Source organism: Podarcis muralis, chromosome 7 (genome assembly GCF_964188315.1).
Source record: "Podarcis muralis chromosome 7, rPodMur119.hap1.1, whole genome shotgun sequence".
Taxonomy (NCBI): Eukaryota; Metazoa; Chordata; class Lepidosauria; order Squamata; family Lacertidae; genus Podarcis; species Podarcis muralis.
The window spans coordinates 9680723-9708461 of NC_135661.1; the positions used below are offsets into that span (position 1 = coordinate 9680723).

General features: G+C 46.9%; 2 protein-coding genes across 5 annotated transcripts in view; one reads left to right on the top strand and one right to left on the bottom strand.

The window, feature by feature from the left end:
• Positions 1-11331, top strand: part of HVCN1 (hydrogen voltage gated channel 1) — a 27300-nt gene extending 15969 nt beyond the window's left edge. For all 3 annotated transcript variants that reach the window (XM_028741286.2, XM_028741285.2, XM_028741287.2), the window contains exons 2-6: positions 3361-3596; positions 5908-6012; positions 8425-8656; positions 9892-10004; positions 11000-11331. In XM_028741286.2, coding sequence (XP_028597119.1) covers positions 3399-3596; positions 5908-6012; positions 8425-8656; positions 9892-10004; positions 11000-11065 — 714 coding nt within the window. In that variant the 5' untranslated portion in view covers positions 3361-3398 and the 3' untranslated portion in view covers positions 11066-11331. The remainder of the gene's footprint in view (positions 1-3360; positions 3597-5907; positions 6013-8424; positions 8657-9891; positions 10005-10999) is intronic.
• TCTN1 (tectonic family member 1) overlaps positions 11242-27739 on the bottom strand; it is a 19938-nt gene continuing 3440 nt past the window's right edge. The window contains exons 3-14 of one of the 2 annotated variants that reach the window (XM_077931186.1): positions 25563-25693; positions 23216-23385; positions 22837-22924; positions 22171-22280; positions 21862-21882; positions 19838-19963; positions 17503-17628; positions 16529-16613; positions 15469-15607; positions 13843-13996; positions 13449-13574; positions 11242-12280 (exon numbers count right to left, since the gene is read on the bottom strand). In XM_077931186.1, coding sequence (XP_077787312.1) covers positions 12137-12280; positions 13449-13574; positions 13843-13996; positions 15469-15607; positions 16529-16613; positions 17503-17628; positions 19838-19963; positions 21862-21882; positions 22171-22280; positions 22837-22924; positions 23216-23385; positions 25563-25693 — 1420 coding nt within the window. In that variant the 3' untranslated portion in view covers positions 11242-12136. The remainder of the gene's footprint in view (positions 12281-13448; positions 13575-13842; positions 13997-15468; positions 15608-16528; positions 16614-17502; positions 17629-19837; positions 19964-21861; positions 21883-22170; positions 22281-22836; positions 22925-23215; positions 23386-25562; positions 25694-27739) is intronic. The other variant, XM_077931187.1, reaches the window with a different exon arrangement.

The window sequence follows — 27739 nt, forward strand, 5'->3', positions numbered from 1 at the left end:
GAACATTAGAAAACCATGTAAGCTGTTAAAAGAACTCCAGGATATGATCAGTGGGGCACATTCTGAGTTGGTCTGCAAAGTTGTTTGCTGCCTCTTAAATCGATGCTTTACGATGCAGCACAATGCTATCTCTGCCTGCCCAGAAGTAAATCCTGTTGAATTTGGTGGGGCAGACTTCACGGGACGTGAGGCTAGGACTTTGGCTTGGACTGCTGCAATGCGCTCTACGTGGGGCTACCTTTGAAGGTGACCCGGAAACTACAATTAATCCAGAATGCGGCAGCTAGACTGGTGACTGGGAGCGGCCGCCGAGACCACATAACACCGGTCTTGAAAGACCTACACAGTACGTTTCCGAGCACAATTCAAAGTGTTGGTGCTGACCTTTAAAGCCCTAAACGGCCTCGGTCCAGTATACCTGAAGGAGCGTCTCCACCTCCATCGTTCTGCCCTGACACTGAGGTCCAGCACTGAGGGCCTTCTGGCGGTTCCCTCCCTGCAAGAAGTGAGTTTACAGGGAACCAGGCAGAGGGCCTTCTCGGCAGTGGCACCTGCCCTGTGGAACGCCCTCCCACCAGATGTCAAAGAGAAAAATAACTACCAGACTTTTAGAAGACATCTGAAGGCAGCCCTGTTTAGGGAAGCTTTTAATGTTGGCGCTGTGGGACGCAGGTGGCGCTGTGGGTTAAAGCCTCAGCACCTAGGACTTGCCGATCCAATGGTCGGCGGTTCGAATCCCCGCGGCGGGGTGCGCTCCTGTCGTTCGGTCCCAGCGCCTGCCAACCTAGCAGTTCGAAAGCACCTTCGGGTGCAAGTAGATAAATAGGGACCGCTTTCTAGCGGGAAGGTAAACGGTGTTCCGTGTGCGGCTCTGGCTCGCCAGAGCAGCGATGTCACGCTGGCCACGTGACCCGGAAGTGTCTGCGGACAGCACTGGCTCCCGGCCTATAGAGTGAGATGAGCGCACAACCCTAGAGTCTGGCAAGACTGGCCCGTACGGGCAGGGGTACCTTTACCTTTACCTTAGGTTGTTGTAATTTAGTGTTTTGTTGGAAGCCGCCCAGAGTGGCTGGGGGGACCCAGCCAGATGAGCGGGGTATAAATAATAAATTATTATTATTATTATTATTATTATTATTATTATTATTATTAGGCTTTAGCCTTTGGCACTGCAGCCTTTGAGGCTCTGCAGGAGGAATTCTTCATTTCCCCTGTGATGCGCCACCGAGAGCATGGCATGGTTTTTACGTGGAGGCCTTTTCCAGATTGCGACACTGTGGCCCTCTGACAGCCGGCCTTGTGTCATAGCAAAGAGCCTCAACTGTCAGCTGGGGAAAGTCCCTGGTTTCCTTTGTCTCGAATGCAAAGTCACAAGCCTTTGCCCTGAAATGAAAATGACGTCTCAGGAAACGTGGGAGTGGGAGAGCAAAGCGTCCCTTTTGCCTGCAGAAGGCACCAGGCGCGACCCCTGGAGTCAGTCAGGGTTGCCATTATGAAGCTAAATGGATCCATGCTCTGGCTTGGTATCAAGATCTGTCAACTGCTGTTACCCAGGCACGGTATCCGGTTTCTGGGAAGAGGATTGGTAAGCCCAAGTCCTGGTTGTGGACTTCGTGGCAGCATCTTGTTGGCTGCTTTGGCAAGCCAGACACTGGATTAGAAGATGGCCCTTTGGTCGGATCCAGCAGCCTGACTATTCTGATATCCCATCTGCTTGCCTTGAGACCTTATTCCTTTGCCTCCTCACCCTTCCACGACCATCCACCCTGCCTCCCACCAAAAATAAAATGAAGATTGTTCCTCTTGGATTGGACAGGGGCTTTTGAGGTTTGTTTTTTTGGTTGGTTGGTTTCTATTTCTTTATAAAGCAGCAGGTGGTGGTTGGTTGGTTGAAAATTTATATACTACTTGATAGTAAGAAAACCTCTAAGCAGTTTACAAAATTACAACCCCCCCCCCAAGTGGTTTAACACAATCACTCTTTCCAAGGCACTTTGAGAATTGCAGCTCAGGCAGAGGAATTGGGGTCTCCTAACAACTCTCAGCACCCTGTAGTTCCCAGGATTTGGGGCAGGGGGGTGACTGTTTAAAGTGGTATCATAGGGCTTTAAATGTATGGTGCTGATGGGACCAGGAAGCTACTTTCTACCAAGTTGGGCTATTACGCCAAACCACTGCTCTCTCCCAGCTCCTGCCAACCTAGCAGTTCGAAAGCACACCAGTGCAAGTAGATAAACAGGTACTGCTGTGGCGGGAAGGTAAACGGCATTTCCATGCGCTCTGGCAGCACTCATCACGGTGTCCCATCGCGCCAGAAGCGGTTTAGTCCAGCTGGCCACATGACCCAGAAAGCTGTCTGTGAACAAACGCTGGCTCCCTCGGCCTGAAAGCGAGATGAGCGCCGCAACCCCAGAGTTGCCTTTGATTGGACTTAACCGTCCAGGGGTCCTTTTCCTTTACCTTACCCCAATGTTCTTCCCAGTCTCTATCAGTGAGGTTCCTGAGGCCTCTTTCGACCTTTCTCCCAGCCCTGGTACCCAAGATCCTTTTAAATGGAGGTGCCAGGAATGAGACTTTCTCCAAGGTGCTCTACTCTTGAGCCCATGCCCCCTTCCTCTGATTTCTTTTATCCCATCAGCCATTGCAGCCTTAAAGGCTAGAAACTTATTTTACAGGGGAGTTGAATTCTTAGAATGCTGAATGTTGCCCTTAGCAAAAAGACACGCATGATAAATGGTCTCCACCAGGAGCAACTGTGCACAGGGCAGGTAACAAAACATAGGGAATTGGGTTGGTCCCAGGAACACCCCTGCTTAAGAGAGCCAGTGTGGTGTAGTGGTTAAGAGCGGTAGTCTCGTAATCTGGTGAACCGGGTTCGCTTCCCCGCTCCTCCACATGCAGCTGCTGGGTGACCCTGGGCTAGTCACACTTCTCTGAAGTCTCTCAGCCCCACTCACCTCACAGAGTGTTTGTTGTGAGGGAGGAAGGGAAAGGAGAATGTTAGCTGCTTTGAGACTCCTTAGGGTAGTGATAAAGCGGGATATCAAATCCAAACTCTTCTTCTTCTTAACCAAACAGTGGTTCTGAATCTACCTCTTCAACCATGAGGCCTAGGAACTTGCTGGTTGTTTTAGAATGCAGCTTGCTCCAAGGGTGCTTCAGATATTTCCAAACTCTGAATGGGGAAGTAGGTATCATCCCCCCCCACACAATCCAGACATTTAAAAAAAATAGTCTTTTACTGTGAGATCACATGGTTTCTTCTTCTTCTTCTTATCATCCTTTTGTATTGTCATTCCTTAGAGGAAGTTCAGCTGTCGTGTTCTCAGGCAGTGATGCTCTCAAGCTTTCCCTCCACAGTCTGCTTCTACAGGGTGATGCCCATTTGAGCTGCCACCATGTCTATGTACCTGAAGCATTTCACCGTGGTGGGGGATGATCCTGCTCAGTGGAACAATGACTACAGGAAATGGGAGGAAGAGGAGATGGAAGAGGAAGCAAAGACCCCTGAGACTGCCGTCAAAATCGACTCTTCCCCCAGGACCCCAACCTTCCGGGAGGTGATGAAGAAGTTGTTCCAGTCACACAAATTTCAGGTACGTGGCAGGTACCTGCTCTTATGTGAATGTAAACATTGGTGGCCAGGAGACCTCAGTGTTGTATGGAGTGCCCAGCTTTGAAGGGAAAGAAGATGCAGGCTTCTAGGTTTAAATTGGTGACCATGAATAACCAGCCATTGCCACCAGCAGGAGCAATTGAACTCCCGGTCAACTTGGGGTCTCCAAATACTTGGTGCGCTCTCCTGGTAATCACATTTTTTTTTGTTGTTCTTGGGGTGTCCTTTTCCTCAAAGGCACTACAGTGGTACCTCGGGTTACATACGCTTCAGGTTACAGACTCCGCTAACCCAGAAATAGTGCTTCAGGTTAAGAACTTTGCTTCAGGATGAGAACAGAAATCGTGCTCCGGCAGTAGCAGGAGGCCCCATTAGCTAAAGTGGTGCTTCAGGTTAAGAACAGTTTCAGGTTAAGAATGGACCTCCGGAACGAATTAAGTACTTAACCTCCGGAAGTGATTTTAAAAATGTAAAGTACACCACCATCCCGGTGAAGGTGGGTAGAAAATGTGATGTGGAAAAAAACCTGATTGTACACAATAGCCCAAAATGTGAGAATCCAGGGCTATTTTCCAACTAATGTACAAACCAATTTTGGTCAACGTTGAATTTTTGATTCAGTATACTTTTTGTAATTTCACAAACTCTCACCTCAACCTAATTTCCCCTTCGCCTTCCTCAGTTCTGGGAAAGGGGTTTAGTCTAGGAAGACAGGGAACAGGGGTGCGCCTAGATCAGTGTTTCCCAAGCTTGGGTCTCCAGCTGTTTTCAGACTACAATTCCCATCATCCCTGACCGCTGGTCTTACTAGCTAGGGATGATGGGAGTTGTAGTCCAAAAACAGCTGGAGGGCCAAGCTTGGGAAACACTTATCTAAATGCACCTTCTCTGCTTCTCTGGGTGGCAGTGAGGTGGGCAGGCTCCTCTGGGTGCCCCAGCAGAGCTCCTTGCCCTGGGCATAAGGGACTGGGGGGCACTGGTACAGCTCCTTGCCAATGGCACAAGGAAGTCTAGGTATGTATCTTGTTGTTTAGTTGTTTAGTCGTGTCCGACTCTTCGTGACCCCATGGACCAGAGCACGCCAGGCACTCCTGTCTTCCACTGCCTCCCCCAGTTTGGTCAGACTCATGTTTGTAGCTTCGAGAACACTGTCCAACCATCTCGTCCTCTGTCGTCCCCTTCTCCTTGTGCCCTCCATCTTTCCCAACATCAGGGTCTTTTCCAGGGAGTCTTCTCTTCTCATGAGGTGGCCAAAGTATTGGAGCCTCAGCTTCAGGATCTGTCCTTCCAGTGAGCACTCAGGGCTGATTTCCTTCAGAATGGAGAGGTTTGATCGTCTTGCAGTCCGTGGGACTCTCAAGAGTCTCCTCCAGCACCAGAATTCAAAAGCATCAATTCTTCGGCGTTCAGCCTTCTTTATGGTCCAGCTCTCACTTCCATACATTGGGCTTACTGGCGCGTTGCGCCAGGGCGCTGGCCTCCCAGGGGCCAGTGGGGGAACTGCGTGGCTTTGCCGGCAGCCTCCCCTTTCCCTGCACACCCGCCAGCTGTGCCCCGTCAACCATATGACTGGCAGGCGTGCAGCTTCCTTCCCAAGCCTCCGTGGGAGGAGAGCAACTCTGGGAAACGGGGGGGGGGGGGCGAAGGAATCTTTGAACCACGGTGCCAGATATGCTTCACACGGCCCTAGTTATCCCAAATGGCGAACAATATCATTAAACTTGCATCCCAGCTCTAAGCAATTTCGTGTGGTTTTAAAGAGGAGTCTTCATTGGAGCCTCTCAACTTTCCTGCCAGGTGCAATAGGCCATGGGTAGGCAAACTAAGGCCCAGGGACCGGATCCAGCCAATCGCCTTCTAAATCCAACCCACGGATGGTCCGGGAATCAGCGTGTTTTTACATGAGTAGAATGTGTCCTTTTATTTAAAACGCATTTCTGGGTTATTTGGGGGGCATAGGAATGCGTTCATATGTTTTTCCAAAATATAGTCCGGCCCCCCACAAGGCCTGATGGACAGTGGACCGGCCCCCTGCTGAAAAAGTTTGCTGACCCCTGCACTAGGCTGAAAGACAGTGAGCTGCCCAAGGCCAAGTCATTCTCTAGGTCTCCTTGGTGCAGAGCCTAATGGTCTACACCACCACACGTGAGCCGCAGCTTTTGCCTCGTTCTCCTCATCCCAGCTGCCACCTTTCTTCCATGGCTGATGAACACCAAGCCTCGACTTTGCAATCTTCTGCTTGGCTTCAAAGGTTTGCATATTTATTCTGGTCTTGGTTCTTCCTCTCCCAGATCTTAGTTGTCTGCCTGGTTATTTTGGACGCCATACTGGTCCTCGGGGAACTGCTTTTGGACTTGAAAATCATCCACCCTGACAAACACGAGATTGCACCCAAGGTAAGGGCAATAAGGGAGGAATCTGCAAATAAATCATGGTTCGTGTAGACAGTGTGTTGCAATTCTGTGAGGTGTAGAATCCAGCTTCCTCATAACCGTAACTTCTCATTTTTAAAATAAGCCAGTTGCTAGACCTGTAGAGATGCATATACCGTATTTTTCGCTCTATAAGACGCACCAGACCACAAGATGCACCTGGTTTTTGGAGGAGGAAAACAAGGAAAAACATATTCTGAATCTCAGAAGCCAGAACAGCAAGAGGGATCGCTGCGCAGTGAAAGCAGCAATCCTTCTTGCTGTTCTGGCTTCTGGGATAGCTGCACAGCCTGCATTCGCTCCATAAGATGCACACACATTTCCCCTTACTTTTTAGGAGGGAAAAAGTGAGTCTTATAGAGCAAAAAATACGGTATATACTTGTAGTGGTTTGGAGTTACTCGTGCGTAAGCCGACCCCGTTTGGGTGCTTGGTTGCCTGGTTAAACCCTTCGGACTGCACAGCCCATCTCCGCTTGACTGCCTCAGTCACTGGCAGAATCTGTCTGTGGGCGTTTCTTAAACCTCTGCCAGCATAAAAGCTGTTTGACACCTAATCGTCTCCGCCTCTCATTGCGCGGGAGTCTCCTGCGCAGGGTGGGCGTGGGTAGCGGAGTGCCTGGGCTCTCTTCACTGACTTCCAGGGAAGAATCCCGGAGCCCTTCCACCTCCTCTTCCCATTGCTCTCCTGGACTCTTGGTGTCACGCGTGTTTCCTTCCCCTTCCACCAAGCTGAGTCTCCCCCTTGTGCTAGGACCTTCACCTGCAGAATCGGAGACCCTCTCCTTCTCCCGTGTCTCTGATGTCAGTTCCCTGACAATACTTGAAGAGATTTGTGTAGTGCCCTTTCTCTGTGAAGCAAATATGGGGAGGTGTGTATGTACGTGTGACCCACCCATCTCATAGTTTGCTACAGAATATTTTTCTTTGGTTGCGTTGTGGTGTTTGGTGTCCTAACATTCACATTTTTTCAAATTTAATAAGAAGGAAGCCAAATACAGGTTGGAGACAAGTAGAAATGTATGAACCTGAAATATACCGAATAACGCTATATAAAGATAAAAACTTGACCTGTATAATAAATGAAACATACATTAAAAAACGGAATCTTAGATCTCAAGGGAGGCCAGAAGGCGTTTTGTTAGTTGAGCAGCCTCCACTGTAAATTTAGCTGCATTAGATGTTGCAGACCTATCTGAACTAGACAACGGATATTTAATCTTATCCATAACAATGAGAGTAGGAAGCAATGCTAAATATTTCTCTGAATCTTTATGCCTAGGTGTTTTGTACAGTTTAGAGTATATCACATAGCGTGTGGAGTTCTCAACGGGGGGCTTCCACAAATGCAAAAAGGGTTGATCTCTGGGGATTTTCTTGAATCTCCCTTCCAGAAAATTAAGACTTTATAGGGCTGTAAATGCTTTGTGGAGTAAAGGTAGATTTAGCTCCAGTAGGTATTTCTCTTCCCCATGGTAGAATCTAAAGCTGGGAAAAGTATTTGAAACTCTGGGTGAAGCAATAGCATCCCTGTGCTGTTCTGCAAACAGAACTTGGAACAAGTGCTGTAAATATTGCATCGGCTAGGTTGGATTTCAGCAGCAAAAGGGCCACTGGATAAAGCCAGTACAGTCGTACCTTGAGCTTAGTTCCTGAATGTTTTGGCTTCTCAGTGCTGCAAACCCGGAAGTGACTGTTCTAGTTTGCGAACTATTTTTGGAAGCTGAACATCCGATAGGGCTTCCGTGGCTTCCGATTGGCTGCAGGAGCTTCCTACAGCCAATCAGAAGCCACGCTTTGGTTTCCAAACATTTTGGAAGTTGACCGGACTTCTGGAATGGATTCCGTTCGACTTCCGAGCTACGACTGTATATCCAGTACGTTTCTGAGCACAATTCAAAGTGTTGGTGCTGACCTTTAAAGCCCTAAATGGCCTCGGTCCAGTATACCTGAAGGAGCGTCTCCACCCCCATCGTTCTGCCCGGATACTGAGGTCCAGCTCTGAGGGCCTTCTGGCGGTTCCCTCATTGCAAGAAGTGAGGTTACAGGGGACCAGGCAGAGGGCCTTCTCGGTAGTGGCACCCTCCCTGTGGAACGCCCTCCCTTCAGATGTGACGGAAATAAGCAGTTATCCTATTTTTAAAAGACATCTGAAGGCAGCCCTGTTTAGGGAAGTTTTTAATATTTAATGCTGTATTGTTTTTAATACTTGATTGGGAGCCGCCCAGAGTGGCTGGGGAAACTCAGCCAGATGGGCAGGGTATAAATAATAAATTTATTTTTATTTTTATTATCCTCACTCAAAATCTACTGCTTGCTCTCCAGGTGTTGTTAAAAGTGTATTAACCTTTGCCTTGCCCTCCTTGCACCCTGGCAGGTGTTCCACTACCTGAGCCTTAGCATCCTCACCCTCTTTCTGGTGGAAATTTTCTTCAAACTCTTCGTCTACCGGTTGGAGTTCTTCCATCACAAGTTTGAGGTCCTGGATGCCATCGTTGTCATCATCTCATTCGTTCTTGACATTGTCCTTCTCTTCCGGGAGCATGAGTTTGAAGCACTTGGATTACTGATCCTTCTTAGACTGTGGAGAGTGGCAAGGATTATAAATGGTAAATCTTGAGGAATAGATGGATTTTGGTATGGAACCATTCACAGTACACAGGCACTAATACCCATGCGGGAATTTCTTGAAGGAAGCCATTGTTTGCCGTCCCAAGTATTGCCTGAACAACAAACTAAACTTGCAGCTAGACTTCCTCTTCATCATTTTATTATTTGGCCACAGACCCATTAAAATAGAACAGTTGACAATTTAAAACATTCACTTACAATATGAAGCAAATGACTATAACATATATTACATAGTACATAGTACAAAGATAAAATTTGAGATACAAATTGCAGTTAGAATCAGTGTACAAGACCTTTGAGTAGAGAACAGGAACTTGGCCATTATCTCTGTTATTAACTTGTTTGTATCAGCCGAGAAATATCCAGAGTACTGTTCCAGTGACCTTCCAAGATGCTTCCTTATTTTGGAGCGGGGAATAATCTCTTGTGACCTTCTCTATGAAGATTACATTCAACAAAGACCTGACCCAAAGTTTTGACTACTTCCTATCTCCACAAGGACACAAACAGTCCTCACATGGGACTGCTTGTACTGTAGGAGGGAGGTGGTTAAATCTGGCCCTGGAAAAGGCCTGGCGATACTTTGTCAAATGACCTAGATATGTGGCATATCTAGAAAACGCATGTCAAACTTAAAAAATTACTAGAGAGCAAATAATGTGAGCACATGAGAAAGAATATTGGCAATCAATATCCTTGATCCATTGTTCTAAAATAGATTGTATAGCAGAATTTGATTGCGGGCAGAGGAAGTCCTGAGACTTCTGGATCATTCAAATCCAGTCCCCTCTTCCTGGTGTCGTTGACCTCTCTTCCCAGGCCTCCAGGCCCCTCCTAACCGGAGTGCGCACGGCTCATGGCTTTGTCCCGTGTGCGCGCGCACACACACACTGCCTTGTTTTCACCCTTTCTGCCTCCTCCATCGCCATTCTTCCCTTGGGTCTGCTGAGACTGTTTCCACATGTAGGTTCTTGAGACTTAGCCCATAGCGCTTGGCAATACCAGTCTGCTTGCAAACCAACAGATAAAACTGGACCTGCAGCTGGAGGGCCTTGATTCAGCTCCAGCTGCTTCCTCTCCTCTTTCCAGTGAGAGGAACATCCTAGAGGACAATTGTGAGGATAACCGCTGTAAAGAGCTCGGGAAGGTGATCCCTGGGTCTCAGCCAATAGGGCCTGGCTAACTTTCTTGTCCTCTGTATCCATTCCCCAAGGAATCATCTTGTCAGTGAAAACACGGTCTGAGCAGCAGGTGTCCAAGCTGAAGCAAGCCAACCTGCAACTCACCCTAAAGGTCCAGGAGATGGAAGCTAGCTGTGCAGAGAAGGTAAGGCCATGTTTTCAGTGGCTGAAGCTCTGATCCAGCTGCATGTAACTGAGTCAGCTTGAAATTAAGTCATAGCAGCAAAGGCACAGGACAGGGAGCAGCTTTAGCAGCCTCACACCCGACCTCGTATTTGATGCCAGGCACATGGCAGGCGAGTGTGGCTTAGGGAAAGCAGATGCATGTGACAAGTTAGGACACGGACCATGCGATTAGGCCCATGGGCTGGAGGTTCCCCATCACTGTTGTATGCCTTTTGAGAGGTGAGAACATCAAGAGCCCCTCTGCTGTCTCTCAAGTTTTGCTTCTGCGCTCCAGGCTCCCTTAGCTGTCTAAACAGGCGTTTGGGTTCACGATGGGTAAGTGCTCTTGAACAAATCACCGTATTTTAAGAAGTGGAGAGTCAGGTGGATCTTGCAATGTGCTCCCACTGACTAGAGCAAGTAGAGGGACCCCGTGACGCTCAAGATGTTGCTGGACCAGAGCTGCCACCACCCCTGGCTGCTGGCCACCCTACTGAGAAATTGGTGCCCTCCAGAGAGTCTTGGGCTCCCAAGGTCCCATCCCTGGAGTTGAGAGAGGGCAGCTACCACATGGCCCTAATGCATGCTCACGGTGTCTGCCTTTTGTGGGGGTTTCATGGGGTAGCCAGTGAATATCCACCACTCCTGACTGGGGCAGAATAAGCTGGCTGCCTCTTTGTGCTGCAGAGGATTAGTGGGTGATGCAAGCAATCAAAGGCTGTATGTAATTTGTTCTCCATTACAGCGCACAAGCTCAGGTTATTCCTAGGATGTGATTTATGCTGAGTGTTCACCTAGGTTGGTTTTCCATTTAGCCTTCTGAAAAGCTGCTTGAGAGGCTGTTACGAAGTGATTAAGTTCTGACATTTTTTTCCATCTTTGCTTCTTCCCCCGCACCTCAAAGCTGGGGGAATGTCCTCTGGTTCCTCATAAACAGCCTCCCAAACTGACCTCAGAATTACTTTTCTCCAACAGGAACTGGAAATCGAAAGACTTAATGCTGTGTTGAAGCAACATGGACTTGTCGGCCAGTCCAGATAAGGTGCCATCCTGGGGCCCAACGGAGCCAGTGCCGCCACGGAGAAGCTAATTTTGTTTCCATACTGTGCCATTTTGAACTACTCTTTTGTACATTCCCTTCCATGCCTAGAACAACCTTCTATCCCTCTTGCTTGTTAAGACTCAAGTGTTGAAAAAAAAAATAATATCCACATATCTGAAAACCAATTATTACAATCTTTAATTGTACAGCTGTACAGTTTTTAAAAAATAGCAAAAATAATTTAATAAAAGTCAAATCTGTGAGACTGGTTGGCATTGATTAGCTTCACAAAACTGCAAGTTACTATTGAAGTACCTAAAGAGCAAGGAGGACAGATGGCAGGTGAGTCAGTGGCCTTTTCCCCCAACCCCAACCCCCCAAATTCCTGGGTGTGCCTGACAGAGCAATTCCTTTAGTCTAATAAATAAAATAAAATATAAAGCAATGTCTTACAATAAGCTCTTCCTACTTGCAGGACCATGGAAATGAATATAGGAACATGCAGTGGGCTTTGGAGAGTTAGTAGTTCTGAAGAATGGAAAACATGGGGAAAACAAATTCAGAAGAAATATCAGGGTGTGTAGTACAATTCAAGTGTGTGTGTTGGGGGGGCAGTAGTGGTGGGAACTGGAGCTTCCCAGGAGAGGTGGAAGCAAAGTATAGCAATCTTGATTCACAGCTCCTTCCTTTACAATTCCCTGCAAAGATGGTGACTGCCCACGAATTACAAGAGGAGGGGTGGAATGGCTCTGTCCTGGGGGTAGGCACAGCAAGGAAGTTGAGCTGTACTCCACAAAACTTCCACTGTAGCGCATGATGGAAGCTGCGTTTGCTAAAGGACCCCTCTCTCTCACTGCTAAACAGGATTATGGAGGGGAGTTGCTGCTGTTGTTTCCTCTAGTCCAACCCTGCCATGGCTTATTTGGGGCTCCTTTCCCCCCACACACTCCTTTTCAGACATGCAGCCAGTCAATATTTTGGAAGGATCTTTGATCCCAGTGGAAGAGTGGTTTGAAACCTGGTTCCCTCTCGCTTTGAGAAAAGGAAGGAAGAAGCAGTTCATGCTGCGACTAAACAAATGGGAAGAAAAAGTCGAAGGGCAAGTTGGCTTCGATGGGTGGTCGTGCTTTGTAACCCGGCTCAGCAGGCGCAGAGACGTCAACAAAAGTGGCAGAGCTGAAGATCTGGATTGTTTGTTCGCTTCCTGAGTCAACCTGCAAGAGACAGGCAGATGCATTCCACACTCTGGCTCCGCTTAGGACAGGCCAAAGAAATGTTTCACTTCACAGAATGTATCATGCAGAACAGGTCAAATGCTGAGCTCCAAAATAAAAGAGGTTGTTGTGTCAGTGTTAGCTGGCAGAATATATATGATAAGGAGCCAAGGTCAGGAGAGCTTTAAGATCAGGACTGTGCATGTTTAGAGCACCAACTCAGTACAAAAACATTTCCTTTCCAGCTATTGTGGGGTTTAGCAGCAGCTAGTTTCAGAACTGAAAGGAAGACACAACAGGCATGCTGGAGAGATAAAATGCAAGGAACACAGGGCTCCTGCTGAAAATGGCAACTCTGCATCTTGTTGCCCCTGCTCCTTGTTAATATGTAGTACAATCTACCCTGAGTCCTGATGTCATTATACTGCATGCCCCACCTCCAGCGCCACACCACTGGCTGCTCCGAGGGTACGTGGCCATGGGAGAACTCACACAGGGCATGCATGGGCACCAGCGGGCAAAGCAAGCTGTACCACGGGAAGAGAGGGGCAGTGGTTGCTTTCAGCAGCAGTCCCATGCTGCTTATTCAATCACATTTACTCTCCTACTTTACCAACAAAAGCTCAAGGCACCTAATGAAAGAAACATGCAATGCAAAGAGGCCCAAACAGGCTAGTGGAAGAGTCTCTCCCATGCCGAATGATTGGCTGGCTGGCTTCTGGAGTGCAAGGGTGGGGAGGTGGCAGCTGGGGAAAAGAGGCCGCTGGGAAGGACCTCGCTCTTTCCGCTCACTCTCTTTTTCCGTTCCACCCATATTTCTGAGAGTCCCTTCCTCCCTCTTTCCACTTTAGCCACAAGGAACTTGCAGGGTTCCAGCCACCGCCACAGTTAAAAAGGACGGCTGCTTAGCAGGTCCTCCTACAGAACCCCAGGAGTCCATAAAGCTTCCTTCCAAGTATGTTGAGGCAACCATTTCAATGCCACCTTTAGAGCGGAAGCGCGAAAAGAACCTTCAACGTGCCAAGATTTCCCTTTGAGTGGGAAAAGCCAGTTTCATTAGCCAGACATCTGTCTCATATACAGACATGGAACCTTGCAAATGTGAAAGCCAATTTAGTTAAAAATACATGCGAGGAGCTCCCTTCTATCACAGGAGATCACCACCCACCTGGGGCAAGGCGGCTGTCATTACCGTTGCCGTGAGACTCACGATTTTCGCCTGGGGGTTAACTAAGGAGCCATATTTAGTCCATTTCACTTCTATTTGAAATGACACAGGGATTTCGCAGGTGCTCTGAAAAAGGAGACAGACGTTTTGCTAGCTACAAGGCATCATTGGCAAAAAGACAGAGAACTTCAGGCTCGTTCCAACTGCCTGAAATGGATCCCCATCCCCACTTATGCTACTGAAGACCCTCCTGGATTGCAGCTGTTACATTTCCCCAGATAAAGATGGAACTTAAAATGCAGTTGAGTCAGGTGAAGAAGTTAGAGGGCCAAAAGTAGTAAAATTACCTCGTGGCTACCCATATTGACTTAGGGCAGGGTGGACATACTCTTACCGCTTCGGTGACGTTGTTAGAAATTTGCAGCCAGTCCAGTTCATTCTGGGGCAGAGAATCTCCAAAAGAGGCCACGTAGTCTGGGAAGTTTTGACCCTTCAGCACACTCAGGAGCGCTGGGGCCAAGAGCCTGCAGTCTGCATCCTTGGTAATTCTTTCAGAAAAGAAATTTCTGTGTCAACAGTGCTGGACGGCAACCAACGAATGAACCACTCTTCAAGAGCAGCACATAAAGGCTACATGTGGAGCAGTCTAACCACGCCATTCCCATCTTTGGCTATTCTACTCAATGCGACGGTGCTACTGGCGATGGAAGGCGGGGTTGTATATTTGGGGGGTGGGGGCGGAGAGAAAGAAAACCAATAAATCACTTACACCATTCCCTTTCCTCCATTTTGTCTACCTGAGTCAAAAGGTGAGTTTCATTTATTTCAAAGAAGTTAGCATAAACGCAAAGAGGGGGGTCTGCTGTCGGTAAACTGGCAATTGCCCTAACAGTGGAAATGCAACCTTGGCTGGCAACTCAGTTTTGCCAGAGTGACACTTTGAGCAGGGGGTGGCAAGTGCCCGCCCCACTGGCCAGGGCTGACCAAAGCCATTTTGGTACCTGAAGCAAACCACAAAATGGCTCCCTGCCCTCAAACACACCAGGGAAGAAGGGGTGATTGAAGATCTATACCAGGAACAAGAGGCTGCTGAAGATGTGGCTTTGTGAGGTGTGTGCTGCTGAGGAGGCAGCAGATCTGGTCACCAAAGAGCATGCAGCTGTTGTTGCAACAGCAGCAGCAGCAGGGAATGCATTCCTTGGCTACCCAATCTGCTGCCCCTGTGGATCCAGCCACCTGAGGCATTTGCTTCGCCTTGCCTCATGGGCCTGCCGGGCCTGTCCCTAGCATGCTGGGAATCAGCTCTACAGCCACCACATCTGAAATCATTGCAGGAGAGACCTCTCTCTTTCTTTTAGAAATGCCCAAGCAAAGGGTATTGGAAGGGACACAGCAGGAGGAGGGAGCAGTGTGTGTCAAGGAACTGTATTAGACCATGCTTGCTGAAGCAAAGTACAAAATTCAAGATGGAGGCACCCAAGGGGCATGGAACTCTGCCACTCCTCTAAGTGAGATGCCAGCATTTCCCTTGCAACCCAACACTGTGATAAACAATTTCTTAAGCATGGAAGTAAGAATAGGAATGGGACGCGGGTGGTGCTGTGGTCTAAACCACTGAGCCTTGGGCTTGCCGATCAAAAGGTCGGCGGTTCAAATCCCCACGACGGGGTGAGCTCCCGTTGCTCGGTCCCAGCTCCTGCCAACCTTGCAGTTCGAAAGCACCCCAAAAAGTGCAAGTAGATTAATAGGTACCGCTCTGGCGGGAAGGTAAACAGCGTTTCTGTGTGCTGCTCTGGTTTCAGTGTTCCATTGCGTCAGAAGCAGCTTAGTCAACCTGGCCACATGACCCGGAGAAAAAGTCTGCGGACAAACGCCGGCTCCCTCGGCCTATAGAGGGAGATGAGTGCCACAACCCCAGAGCCATTCATGACTGGACTTAACTGTCAGGGGTCCCCTTACCTTTTAAGAGTAGGAAATGGCATATGGCATGTCTAAGTACAAGACTGGTTTCAGCCCTTACCGTAGTTGGCATCCAGACAGCATGCTGTACCCAAACAATACTGGGGTTCTGACTCCTTCCACAGCTAAGCAATCCTGAGCAGCTGTGCTCTTCATGAGGGTAAGCTGGCCAGCTTCATTCGTGCTCTGAACAATTCCAGATGTAGATTTAGAGTCAAAGGGAAACTGCACGACATCCAGAATCTTGTAGGAGCGTCTCCACCCCCATCGTTCTGCCCGGACACTGAGGTCCAGCACCTAGGGCCTTCTGGCGGTTCCCTTGCTGCGAGAAGCCAAGTTACAGGGAACCAGGCAGAGGGCCTTCTCGGTAGTGGCACCCGCCCTGTGGAACGCCCTCCCACCAGATGTCAAAGAGAAAAATAACTACCAAACTTTTAGAAGACATCTGAAGGCAGCCCTCTTTAGGGAAGCTTTTAATGTTTAATGCTGTATTGTTTTTAACACTCGACTGGGAGCCGCCCAGAGTGGCTGGGGAAACCCAGCCAGATGGGTGGGGTATAAAGAAATTATTATTATTATTATTATTATTATTATTATTATTATTATTATTAATCTCTGAACTGCCTTGTCACACCTTGTCAGAGCATTATTACTTGCTCCAGGTGGTGGCCATTCTTTGATCCTGGAACTTTCTAAACTGCTTGCCCAAACCCAAGCATCACCCACAAAATAATGGGGATGATGTGGCTTCTTCCAGCTCACTTGAGTTCAGAAAAGCAAAACCAAAAGAAAAACCCTGGGCCATTATCCCACTTAAACTCCCAAAACCAAAACAGCCAAGATAGTTGGCAATGCTCTGTTGTGTGTGCTGGAGCAAGACAGTTAATTCTGTGAAGACTGTCTGGCACCAGTTTCCAGTAGAAAATTTAGAAATTGCTAATTTCATAGTCTTCTTTCCCATATGGGACTACTCTCTTCTGTTCAGGATTGAGCAACTTAAAATTTCTCAGAGAAATAATCCGGAACTGATTCAGCCATGAAAGAAATGAGCACTATGAAATGTAACTTTTTCCCAGGCAGGGACAGTTCTGCAGAGCTGTGATAAGTCATGAAGAAAGGATATCCAGCAGTCCGAAATCCAGCTTTTATTGGTAGGCCAACAACATAACCAGGGCTTCCGCTGAGACGAACAGGTTGAGTTTCTTCCTATGTGTGGAGGGGACATAAAATACAATACCACTTAATTTTCCATTAACCATTTGTGGCAAAGCAGCTAATATGAAAAATCTCCTTCAGGATTATAGATAAACTGAATTACTGTTTTCTAAGCAGTAAACCATTTGAAGAATGGAGCTCATGGTATTATTAAATTGTTGCTTCAGGTACATGCAGAAGACACACAGGTACAAACGATTTTCAGAACCTATGCTTTGAAGGAAAACAGGAACACACTGAGCAACTGAAATCCTTGTTTTTTTAAGACAGCTGTGCCCCGCCCCACCATCAGCTCTAGAATATTGTTACAAACCAGCTTCCCACCAAGTTATTAAAAATATTTTGGGAAGCTGCAGCCCAAAGGTTTATCTGCCAAGACTGGAAAAAGTCAGAACATCTGTCAATAGAGGCTTGGGTTAATAAGAATCTGGGACAATGCTTGCCTGATTAAACCAACATGATTAAATTAACGAATTTAATAAGGGCCAGAGAAGGAAGATATCAAGAAAACGGATTTGTTGAGAAGTGGAGTTTATTTATTAGATACTGGGAAAAGTGTAAGATGTAATCAAAACCTATACACAATGTTGGGTGAAATACAGACTGAGCTATTATAAAGTTTGTTAAGTTCTGTAAGATAAAAAAACTAGAATAATCATATGATCATCAGGACTAACATATTAGGAGGTGATTATGGATGTTTAGACAAATTAATGTGCAAAATTAACCATGCACAGAGGAGACATAGATTGGTTATTGTATGGTACGAATGCAGCAACAGTAATTGAATTTGTGTTATATTATAATATTGTGTAACCTTTTTAAACTTTTGTTTTGTTAAATCTTTTTGGATCTTAAAAATAATAATTTGGGAAATTACCTGAATGAAACGGATCTCAAAGGACTGCAATACAAAACGTGCCATCATGTTAATGGTCCCCAGGATCAAAGATACACCTGCACTGGCAATTTCACCTGCCTCTGTGAAGGTAATAAGGTAACTTGCCTGAAAAACAAAAAAACAAATAACGTTTTGCAGCTTAACTAACAGGAAGGTCCACAGCTCTTTATCATTTAGTAAGGGCTGCCACCTCAGCCCACTTCACTCGCCAATCCTGCCAATCCCCCAAACCATGGGACGCGGGTGGCGCTGTGGGTAAAACCTCAGTGCCTAGGACTTGCCGATCGTATGGTCGGCGGTTCGAATCCCCGCAGCGGGGTGAGCTCCCGTCGTTCGGTCCCAGCTCCTGCCCACCTAGCAGTTCGAAAGCACCTCAAAGTGCAAGTAGATAAATAGGTACCGCTTCATAGCGGGAAGGTAAACGGCGTTTCCATGTGCTGTGCTAGTGCTGGCTCGCCAGCTGCAGCTTTGTCACGCTGGCCACGTGACCCGGAAGTGTCTTCGGACAGCGCCGGCTCACGGCCTCTAGAGCGAGATGAGCACGCAACCCCAGAGTCGGACACGACTGGCCCGTACGGGCAGGGGTACCTTACCTTTAAGGGCTGCCACCTCAGCCCACTTCACTCGCCAATCCCCCAAACCATGCTCCCACTCCCCTTACAGCTTACCCAAATCACACTCTCTCCGTCATCCTCCTCTTGATCCTGCCCCCCCACCTCACACTGACAACACCATTTAGGAGGGTGAGGAGAAGGGAAACAAAGAGCAGCAACAAGAAACCAGGACACTTGCTGGGGAGCTGCCACAACCTGTCCGGACTTCCTCAGCTGTTTGCCTGGAGTCCCTTCCTGCCTCCATGTCCTTCTTCCTCAGCCTCCAATGCTGCTGAAGCCAAAAAGGTGGCGTCAGTGTGAGGTGGGGAGCTCCACCAGCCTGTCACAGCTGCTCCTGCTAGCCTGGGCTGCCCACCTGTTCGCTTGCCTGCCCATGTCTCTCTCCTCTTCACTCTCCAATGCTGCTGTTCTGTTGTCACGCGGTAGTTTGCAGCACCATCATTCAGCAGCTACACAAACTGCAGTATGGCGACATCCTTACATTTTTATTATATGTAACAAGGTAAGATATCCGAGATGGGAAACCTTTTTTCAGACCAAGGGCCACACTCCCATCTGGGCAACCTCCTAGGGGAAGGCACAGGCCACCAATTGGCAAGGCCAGAGACAGAAAGCAACAAATGCAAATGTTACTTTTGTTCAGCAGGCTAGTTTCTCTCTGCTCCATCCAGGAAATCAAGAGGTCAAAGACACACAAGGGTATGAAGTACAGCTGGTAAGAGGTGTGGCCTGGGTAGAGTACCCAGGGCCACATGGAGAGGCCTGGAGGGCCACTTTTGGCCCTCGAGCTTAAGGCTGCCCTTCCGATTTATATAGTGCCCTGGGCATGCATTTCACCTCATCATGTAACAGAAGCAAAATACAGGTCCTTGTCCCATACAGTCCAAATATTGATGTGGCATGAGGAACCCTGAGGGAGAAAGAGGGCTGCTCGCTGAAATTTCTGCTTTATATTCTAACTGTTGCATCATTGTGATGTTGATTTTATGCACTGTTTTGATTTTATGCTCCTATTTTATAGTTGCAAGCAGTATTGAATTCTTATTTGAAAATATGAGGGATAAGAGTTTTTTTAGAAAACAAAGTAGGGCAGGGTAACCAGGGATGAAAACCAAGCAAACTCAGTTCCAGGTGGTTATTAGGCTTTTTCCACAGCTGAATTGACAGTGCTTCACCATGAGGTAGGATTTTAGAATGGGCTTGATGGTTTATATTATGTTCTTAACTGTTACTATTGTTCATCCAGTGTTGTTATCAGCTGCCTTGGGCATAATCCAGTGGGAAAATGCAGCATGAATGAATGAAGGCACTGTCTGAGTTTCCTGGGAGAACTCTCCAGAGCAGCCTTAGCAGAGCCTGCTCTAGACGTAACAGAGAGTCCTTTGGTTTCTGATCCTTTGAGCAAAATGGGTCCAGCAGAACCAGCTCTTCACGCCTGCTGGCAAAGTGTCTGCTATTTTATGTTCATAACTGCAAATCTAGAGGGCAGGGGGAGTTAGGCAGCTATATTTCAATGCAAGTCAGAAGGGTTGACCAAAAGGTAAGGAATAGAACAGACCACCTGTCTGCATGGCCCAGCTTTCTATTTTGATGAAGTTTGTTCACAGTTCTACATGTCACCTGGTTTCCAGAATGGAGTACAAGCCCCTTCTCCTGTCTTTTCAAGAAATGCTGAGTTGAAATGCTAACTGCACGCTTACCTCCAGGACCACGTTACTGCATGACTGACCATTCAATGTGGGGAGAATCAGAGCATCAGTGTTTTTCAAACGTGTGCGCAGCCCCTCCGGACTCTGCACGGTTATGGACTGGATGGTGATATTCACCTGCAAAATACAACGGATCAGCCTCAACAAATCCAGCTGGCTGCAATCTTGCGCACAAACCAGGCAAAGAGAACTTGGCACATTCACTAAGCTTCTCAGGGCTTTATCAAGGGGAGTACACTCTGAAAAGCACATTTGCATGGCTGAGAAACTGACGTGCAGAGCTTCCGTGGGAGAAAGCTTGGAAAGCTCTGATGTACAGGAAGGAAAGAAAACAAATCCAAAAAATGCTGAGGCGAACAAAAACACATGCAAAACCTTAGGAACATTTAGAGGAGTAAGTAGAGCAGGGAAGGCTTGAGTGCCTTTTATTCAAGAAGATTTAAGCCAGCGTTCCCCTCCCTGCTGACCCTTCCCTTGGAAAAGGACAGAGACGAGGAGGAGAAAGAGGCTTAGATGTCACTACTTGAAGCTACGCTCCTCATCTCTGTGATGGCCCTCCTTTTCAGAAAGATCAGCGTGGGGAGATAGTAATCATCGTTTTACAAAGGCGCTCAGGGCACTTTTAAACAGCAACCCTCCCACCAACCCAGCATGCACTTTGCTAGCACCTTCCTTCAGAAAAGACCAGGAGGGGGTGTTGGATGCAATTGTGAAAAGGAAAGGGGAGGAGAGGGCCTGGTGGCTCCAGGTTTTTGGCCCAGCCAACCAACAACTGTAGAACCCTTACAATTGGTGTGGTGGCTATCTCAGATCCCCACTTAATTGGAAGGTCAATTCAGAGGCAATTAAGCCTTGACTGTAGCGTCAGTGTAGTAAGAGATTACCGTATTTTCCCCTCTATAACACGCAGATTTTTTCTCCTAAAAAGTAAGGGGAAATGTCTGTGCGTGTTATTGAGCGAATGTGTGGTCCCTGGAGCCGACTGGCGCGAGTGAAGGCAAAAATCAGGCAAATATTAAATCATCCGGAGAAGGGAAGCCTTGAAAAGAGGAAGCTGCTGCTTTCCTGCATTCTGCCTCAGGGTCTTACTGCCCACCCTCTTCTGTTTCGTTACTGTGTTTGCTCAAACGGAACAAAGAGCAGAGAAAACCCCTCCCCTCCAGGCAAGCAGAGGGGAAAGCAGAGCGTCCTTTCTTCTAATTCCTCTCCGTGCTCCGGTGGTGCTGGTGCTCCAGTGGTGCTGCTGCTGCTGTGTCTAGGGCCTCGCAGGCAACATGCAGGTGGGGGGGAGAGAGAGAGAGAGAGAGCGCGCGCTGGCTGGCTTGGGTGGGTGGAACGTTTGCCTTCCTTTCCTCCCTCCGGTAAAACCCCTCTCCTGCATTCTTAGCCAGCTGCTTCTCCACACACCCCTCTCGGTGCTCCTTGTCCCTTCTATGTTTTTCCTTCCCTCCCCACTTAAAACGTGGTTACAAAGCACGGATCCACATGGATCCTCAGGATCTTTGCATTGGGTCACCCCAAATTCACCATCAGATCACATAGCAATGATCTGATGCAAAAACAGGGCTGCAATGGTGCAAAAATGTGGTTACAAAGCACGGATCCACATGGATCCTCAGGATCTTTGCATTGGGTCACCCCAAATTCACCATCAGATCACATAGCATGTCCATGGCTACAGCCTGCACCAAAAAAATCACGCACCCACTGTTGCCTGGGGCTGCAATGGTGCAAAAACGTGGTTACAAAGCACAGATCCACATGGATTCTCAGGATTTTTGCATTGGGCTACCCCAAACTCACCGTCAAATCACATGTCTGTGGCCACAGCATGAAGCACAAAAATGATACATCCACTGTTTCATTCAGAATTTTTTCTTCTTGTTTTCCTCCTCTAAAAACTATGTGCGTGTTATGGTCAGGTGCGTGTTATCGAGCGAAAAATACGGTATATCCAATACAAAGTGCCCACATATAAACAGCAAATCTCTCAAACAGAATAAAGAGACACTTACCACGAGTCTTGACTCTGGTGCCTAGCGGGAATAATAAAGAAGCAGCATTTTAGACACAGCTGCATTAGCTTTTGCAAAAATGACAAGCGATTAAGCCTCCACCCCAGAATCCTCCACTAATAAAATTCCATTTTTGTTAGAGAACTGGGGGTCCTGTAAACATAAGTTATAGCTGCCGCTACAAATGGTGCTTACTTTTATTTCTGAATGAAAAGCAAATACATGTGCAATCCTGATTTCCTACCCCACCCCTCAGTTTGTTACATGCAAAATTCCACCCTCTGGCTGGTTCCCAAAATAATCACCTACAGCCAAAACACTAGAACTGGTGTAGAACTGCATGCTGAGGCCTGGCAGGGCGGTGCATGCATCTCCTGTGATCATCGTGTTGCATTTCACTGCCTGGTTCACAAGAAACCCTGGAGAAACCACAAAAAAAAAGAGGAAGTGCCAAAAATATTTTTTCAGGCTACTAATAAATCCAATTGCACATTGGCGGTCAAACAAAACCACTAAAACGTTTTGCCAGTGGACAGGGACCTTTTTGTTTAGACATGCTGGCCGGTATGTTGCGATGGGCACAGAGATTCAGTAATTGCTCTCCTGGTTTTACTGCTGTTTAACCTGTCTTGCTTTTATGCTTTTTATTTGACATTTTACTGCAATTTAATTGATTATACTGCAGAATAATAACAGCAGCAACAACACTTAGAAACGACATTATTAAGCAATATGATATATTAGTAGTGGTAATAATGATATTATGTGTTGTGAAACAACCTGTGATCTTCGGAGGAAGGGAAGTATACAAATTTAATAAATAATAAATAAAAATACTTGTTAGCTACCTTGAGCGCCATCTGGTGGAAAGGCAGGTTACATATTTACAAAATTAAGCAATATTTGTTGTTGTTCAGATAAAGCCCAAACAGCAGGGTAGAAAGAGCCAGGAAAGGACAGCACATAATCTCTGACCTGCAGGGTTACCGTGGGTACACCAGGCGAGGAAGAGAGGAGCAGGGAGATTTAGGAACCCATCTGATGTCTGTATGGGATCGTTATACTGTCAACAAAAAAACACAGGCGGTTTTATTTTGAACTATAACCACCCCACTTCCCAGCTGGTAATGCTAAGAACCTTGGGACATTAAGGATATGGTGCTTGAGTTTGCTTGCTTTCCCCTTTCCCTCCACATCCCCTTTCCTCAGATGCTGTGTCTTTTTAGACTGTAAGCCTAAAAAGAAACTGTGCTATTTTCATTGATATGAGAGCCACTCTGAAAGTCTGGCTAAAGAGCTTTCTTTGAAGAAATAATTAACAAAATGGGTGTACACATGTACCTCCCCACTTTACCTTGTACTTGCTGGTACTGTTTGTACTTGTAGCCTGCCGGGTGTCCAACTCATCCTCCAGTGCAAGGTTGCTCTCAATACCAAAGGTATTGTCGCCAAATTCTTGAAGCAACCTATCAAAATTGTGCATAGTAGGTATTTCTGGGGCTTGGAACGATAAGGCAGCTTTGTCTGGGGGTGGGTAGAGAAGAAAGAGCGCTTCAATTTAGTACATTTAACTGAATTTTGGAGTTTATTCTTACTGAACTTTTGGGACTCATGGAAGTTCTGGGATCGCACAGGAAAAATGCCACCACATATTGGGGCAACAAGGTTGGAAACAGGGTAGAGACTACTTTAAGAGCATGTGTGAATGGCCACTGAGACCGTGCTATGGGCCATCCCATAAGGTAAAGGAATTTGTCTACCCCTATCAGAGGCGGCGAGTTGCACCCAACATTTGGGGGGGGGCATGACGCCACGTGCATGCCACCCCAACCCAACCAGGCTGACTTGGCCCACCATTCCCCAACTGCCCACTTCCTTACGTTTAGTTCACTGCCATGAGACTGAGGCTGCCTCAGCAAGGCCACCTCCTCCCCCTCCGCCGAAGCGCTCTAGTGCGGAAGGTGCCTTAGTGATAATGAAAAGGACGCACCAGGGAGAAGACACTTCGCCCCACCACGTCCCTGGCAGAGATCACTAGCACACCTTCCTAGATGGAGCCCTGGTGATCATCAAAAGGATGTGCCAGGGCGAACCGGCTGTCAGCATCGCCCTTGAGCCAGTGCCACCAACTGGACTCATACACTTCAGCCCCGACTGGGCTAGGCGAGCTGGGTAGCACTTCCAGAGACCACCTTCTGGACAGGAACAGGTCAAAGTGCTGTGGACTCACAGCTTAGAGCTGAGAGCACCGGATTCACTGTCTCAATAATACAGTCGTTGCGCAGCAGAGTTTTGCAGAGTCTTGCAGAGCATAAACCACTCGGAGAGCAGCTCTGTAGAATATCTTCCTTTTATTCTGTAACTACAACTATGATACAAAACTATATACAGAGCTGAATATTCTAAGCATAAATCAATGCTACACTGAGAGTCTGCAGCTGCACTTAGCAGCAACCTTATCTCTAGGATCTCTAACACTCTCTCTCTCTCCGATACACTGACTGACTGACTCTCTCAAACACAGAGACTGATGTGGTGCTGGGCAGAATAAGTAGATAGCAGGACACGCCTCCTCCTCTCTGGAGAGTCAGCAGAGACCATGAGGAGATCATCAGGAGATTCTTGGGTATGGGAGGGGTGAAATCTCCTCACCGGCTCCCTGGCGGAGATCGCCAGCACACCTTTGACGAAGGCGCTCTGGTGATCGTCAAAGGAACATGCCGGCATGAAGGCCTCCTCAACATTGAGGAGGCCCGAGATATCTTGGCCCACAGGAGCTGGCGCGCCTGATCCCTATAAATGTACAGAGAGCAGGAATAGTGATGTCCAGGAGACACGTTAACAGGGGCTGGAAGACTAGAGCAGAAACCAATGAAATACACTCAGGTGTATTTGGGTGCTTTTAGCTTTTGTTACCAACTTCAAGTCTTCAGGACGGGGCGATATTCAGATGTTAGTCACACTCAAGAGTTGACACATTGAAATCAAATAAATTTGTGTTGGGTATCACCCTACAGAACAGGGTTGGGGACCTGTGGCCTTCCAAACAGCTGCTAGACACTGATCCATAAGATCCAGCCAGCACGACCAATAGTCATGAAAGCTGAAGTCCAGAAGCATCTGGAGGGCTAGTTTCCCAACCCTGCTATAAATCCCTCTAAAGTAAATCAACTGTATTAATGAAATACTTATTTTATTATTATTTTTATATTTTCTTAATTTTTCAACAAAAATAACACAAATAAAAAACAAACAACAACAAACACTTTAAAAAGATTTTTTAAGCCCCCCCCCCCTTCATTTACTGAAGGCAGTATGCAAGAAGCAAGAAATATTGGGGGGTGCATTTTGGTAAGTAGTTTACCGCTTTCTGTAAGGTACCTTTGAAGGATCTGTTATCTTGTAAAGCAGGATATAATAAAATAATTGGGATAAATTATAGGGGCAAAAATATAAAACCGTAAAATAACATTGCCATAATACGCAGAGGCAACTAAAGACAAACGGAGCAGACTAAGCAACAGCCAACTATATGCTTTAAAGTGTCTTGGAGGAAGTTCTGACATACTGCGACAAAATGACTCGCACACACACACACACACAGATGACAGGCATCTTTCTCTCTTCATCTCAACCCTCAACACAAGGCCTTTGAAGAATCAACCAGACAAGAGGTTCATGCCCGACTTGGCTCTACTTACTGTTGGTGGACTGAATACAGAAAATGCTGGGGTTGACCTTGTCGGATAATTGAAAGATCCTCTCTGGAGGATGCGCTGTTGGATCTATTGAATAGAGAGCTTCTTGCTGCCTGCAGAGATGCCTGTCACCTCTGCAGGGGAAACAAACATAAAAATTAAAGCTAAAAAAACCAAACAAACCTCTTTTCACATAAGACATCATTATAACACAGAGCAGGAGCAGCCCATGGAATGCTTTTGGCACCAGACATGACACTGCAGCAGCCACGTGCTATTATAGCTCACCACTCAAGCCTCAGACACTAAAAACAAGGCATATAAATGATAAAGATAATTTATTACAAATGATTCTGGGAAAAGGGTCTAAAACAGCTGGAGACCCTTACTGATGTCATGCAACAATATCAAATCATACAAAGGAGTTTAACAAGGAATATTAGATACTGTTCAATAGATTTTCAAACTGCAACCTTCCTTTGGGGTGATATTGTCCTTGTGGAGAATTTCTGATCCCCTTTTTCTGCCACCCAAAAGGCAGGTGTGTGAAGAGAGAGCAGAGGCGGTTTCACCCCAGTGTCTCACAAGCCAATGCAGCTTGTTCCTCCCTCCACTTTTCAACATCATGATGTATCACTATATTGAGATGTTTAGCTGGTGATACATTGCAATGTTGAAAAGCTGATATTGCCCAGCCTTACTCTGCTGAGGGCTAGATTCAAATCCTGGCTCAGTCACATAGGTTTGAGTGAATCTCTTGTCTCACCTGATACATGTGATTACTGCTATGACCAATAAGAATGGAACTGAGCCTCTGAAGAATTTAACAGAAACAGTGAGAGCACATTATAGATCAGCTCCCCTGCAGCGGCTTCACCTGCCACCTCTATCGTTCGTTTTAAGCTTAGGTTTCTAATTTTTCCTTAGTTCCAACTTGTATTTATTGTTAATAAGTGATTATCGGTAAGAGGAATGTCAATGCAAGGACGTGTTTGCGTACAATGCCTGGCATTTTAGCAGCACTTTCCAGAGGGAACAGCACAGAACATAAACACATGTGATTTGCCTCTCTACTGGCAAGGCCACATTTCTTTTCATAACAGAAAATTCATCTAAAATTCAGCACACTTTTGCTTTGCTGTCTCTAAGAGCTCTGAAAGTACCTGAACGTGGGTGGCAATCAGCAATGTGGGCCAGAACAATGGCAAGCATCAATCCCAGTGATAGGGTGATTCATTTCCCACAGAGCTGGAAATAAGCCCTCACAGTGAGATTGGGCTGATGTATAGAGAAGGGAATAGTTTGATAAGGGTGGCCTTTTGTCCCCAGAATTCACAGTTATTTCAAGCAATCTAAAAAAGTGAACAAAACCGGTGTTTCAAGCCCTGAATGCTGCAATAAAAACTTGCTGGCATATTTGTATTCAACAAAAATGCCACCAACCAGCCTGGCTTTATTTGGTTGTCTCATTCACAACATACAAAAAATACCAGAGGCATAAACAGCTGTTAAGAGGAAAGCAGCTAGATTGCCTAGAGAAAGAAAACCAGAGCAAAGCTCCCCATGCATAATGTGTGGTGCTTTAATAAGACAGAGCGGGGGCAGCAGTGGGACACGAATAGCACATGCTGTATACATAAATGCATCTTTACAAAAGTTCCCTCGATGGGTAGAGAATTATCCTTCCGGTATGGAGATATGAAAAGCATTGCAACGCTTCTTTTTAATTAATTCTGGGATATCAAAGCCAGGAAGTTTGTGCTGGATTTTGTGCAATTGATCACATAGCAGAAACGCACAACTCTGCATATTCAGAGAACATCATTTGGCACTTTACAGTGATTTTGTGGCTTTAACACCTGCAAGGCTAGCTTGAAAAACTGTGGGTAACGGTCAGCAACATCCTAGAAGTCAGAAAAGGGGTTGAGAAGGCAAGATAGTTCTTTTCTTGGCTAGTAGAAGTTTGGCAACATTAACGTATGTGAGCAAACTCAGCTCTACTTGCTCAGTTTCTATAATCTACTCCTCTTAGCCAATAGCCTGGATTGCCTTCTTGCGAAAAATGGCTTTCCCTTTTCAACACAGCCCTGTTAATAAATACCCCAGGGGAAAAAAAGCTTTCTTCTGATTTAAATATTTTTTTACTCTGCTCTTCAGCTGGAAAAGGCCCCCAGAGATTT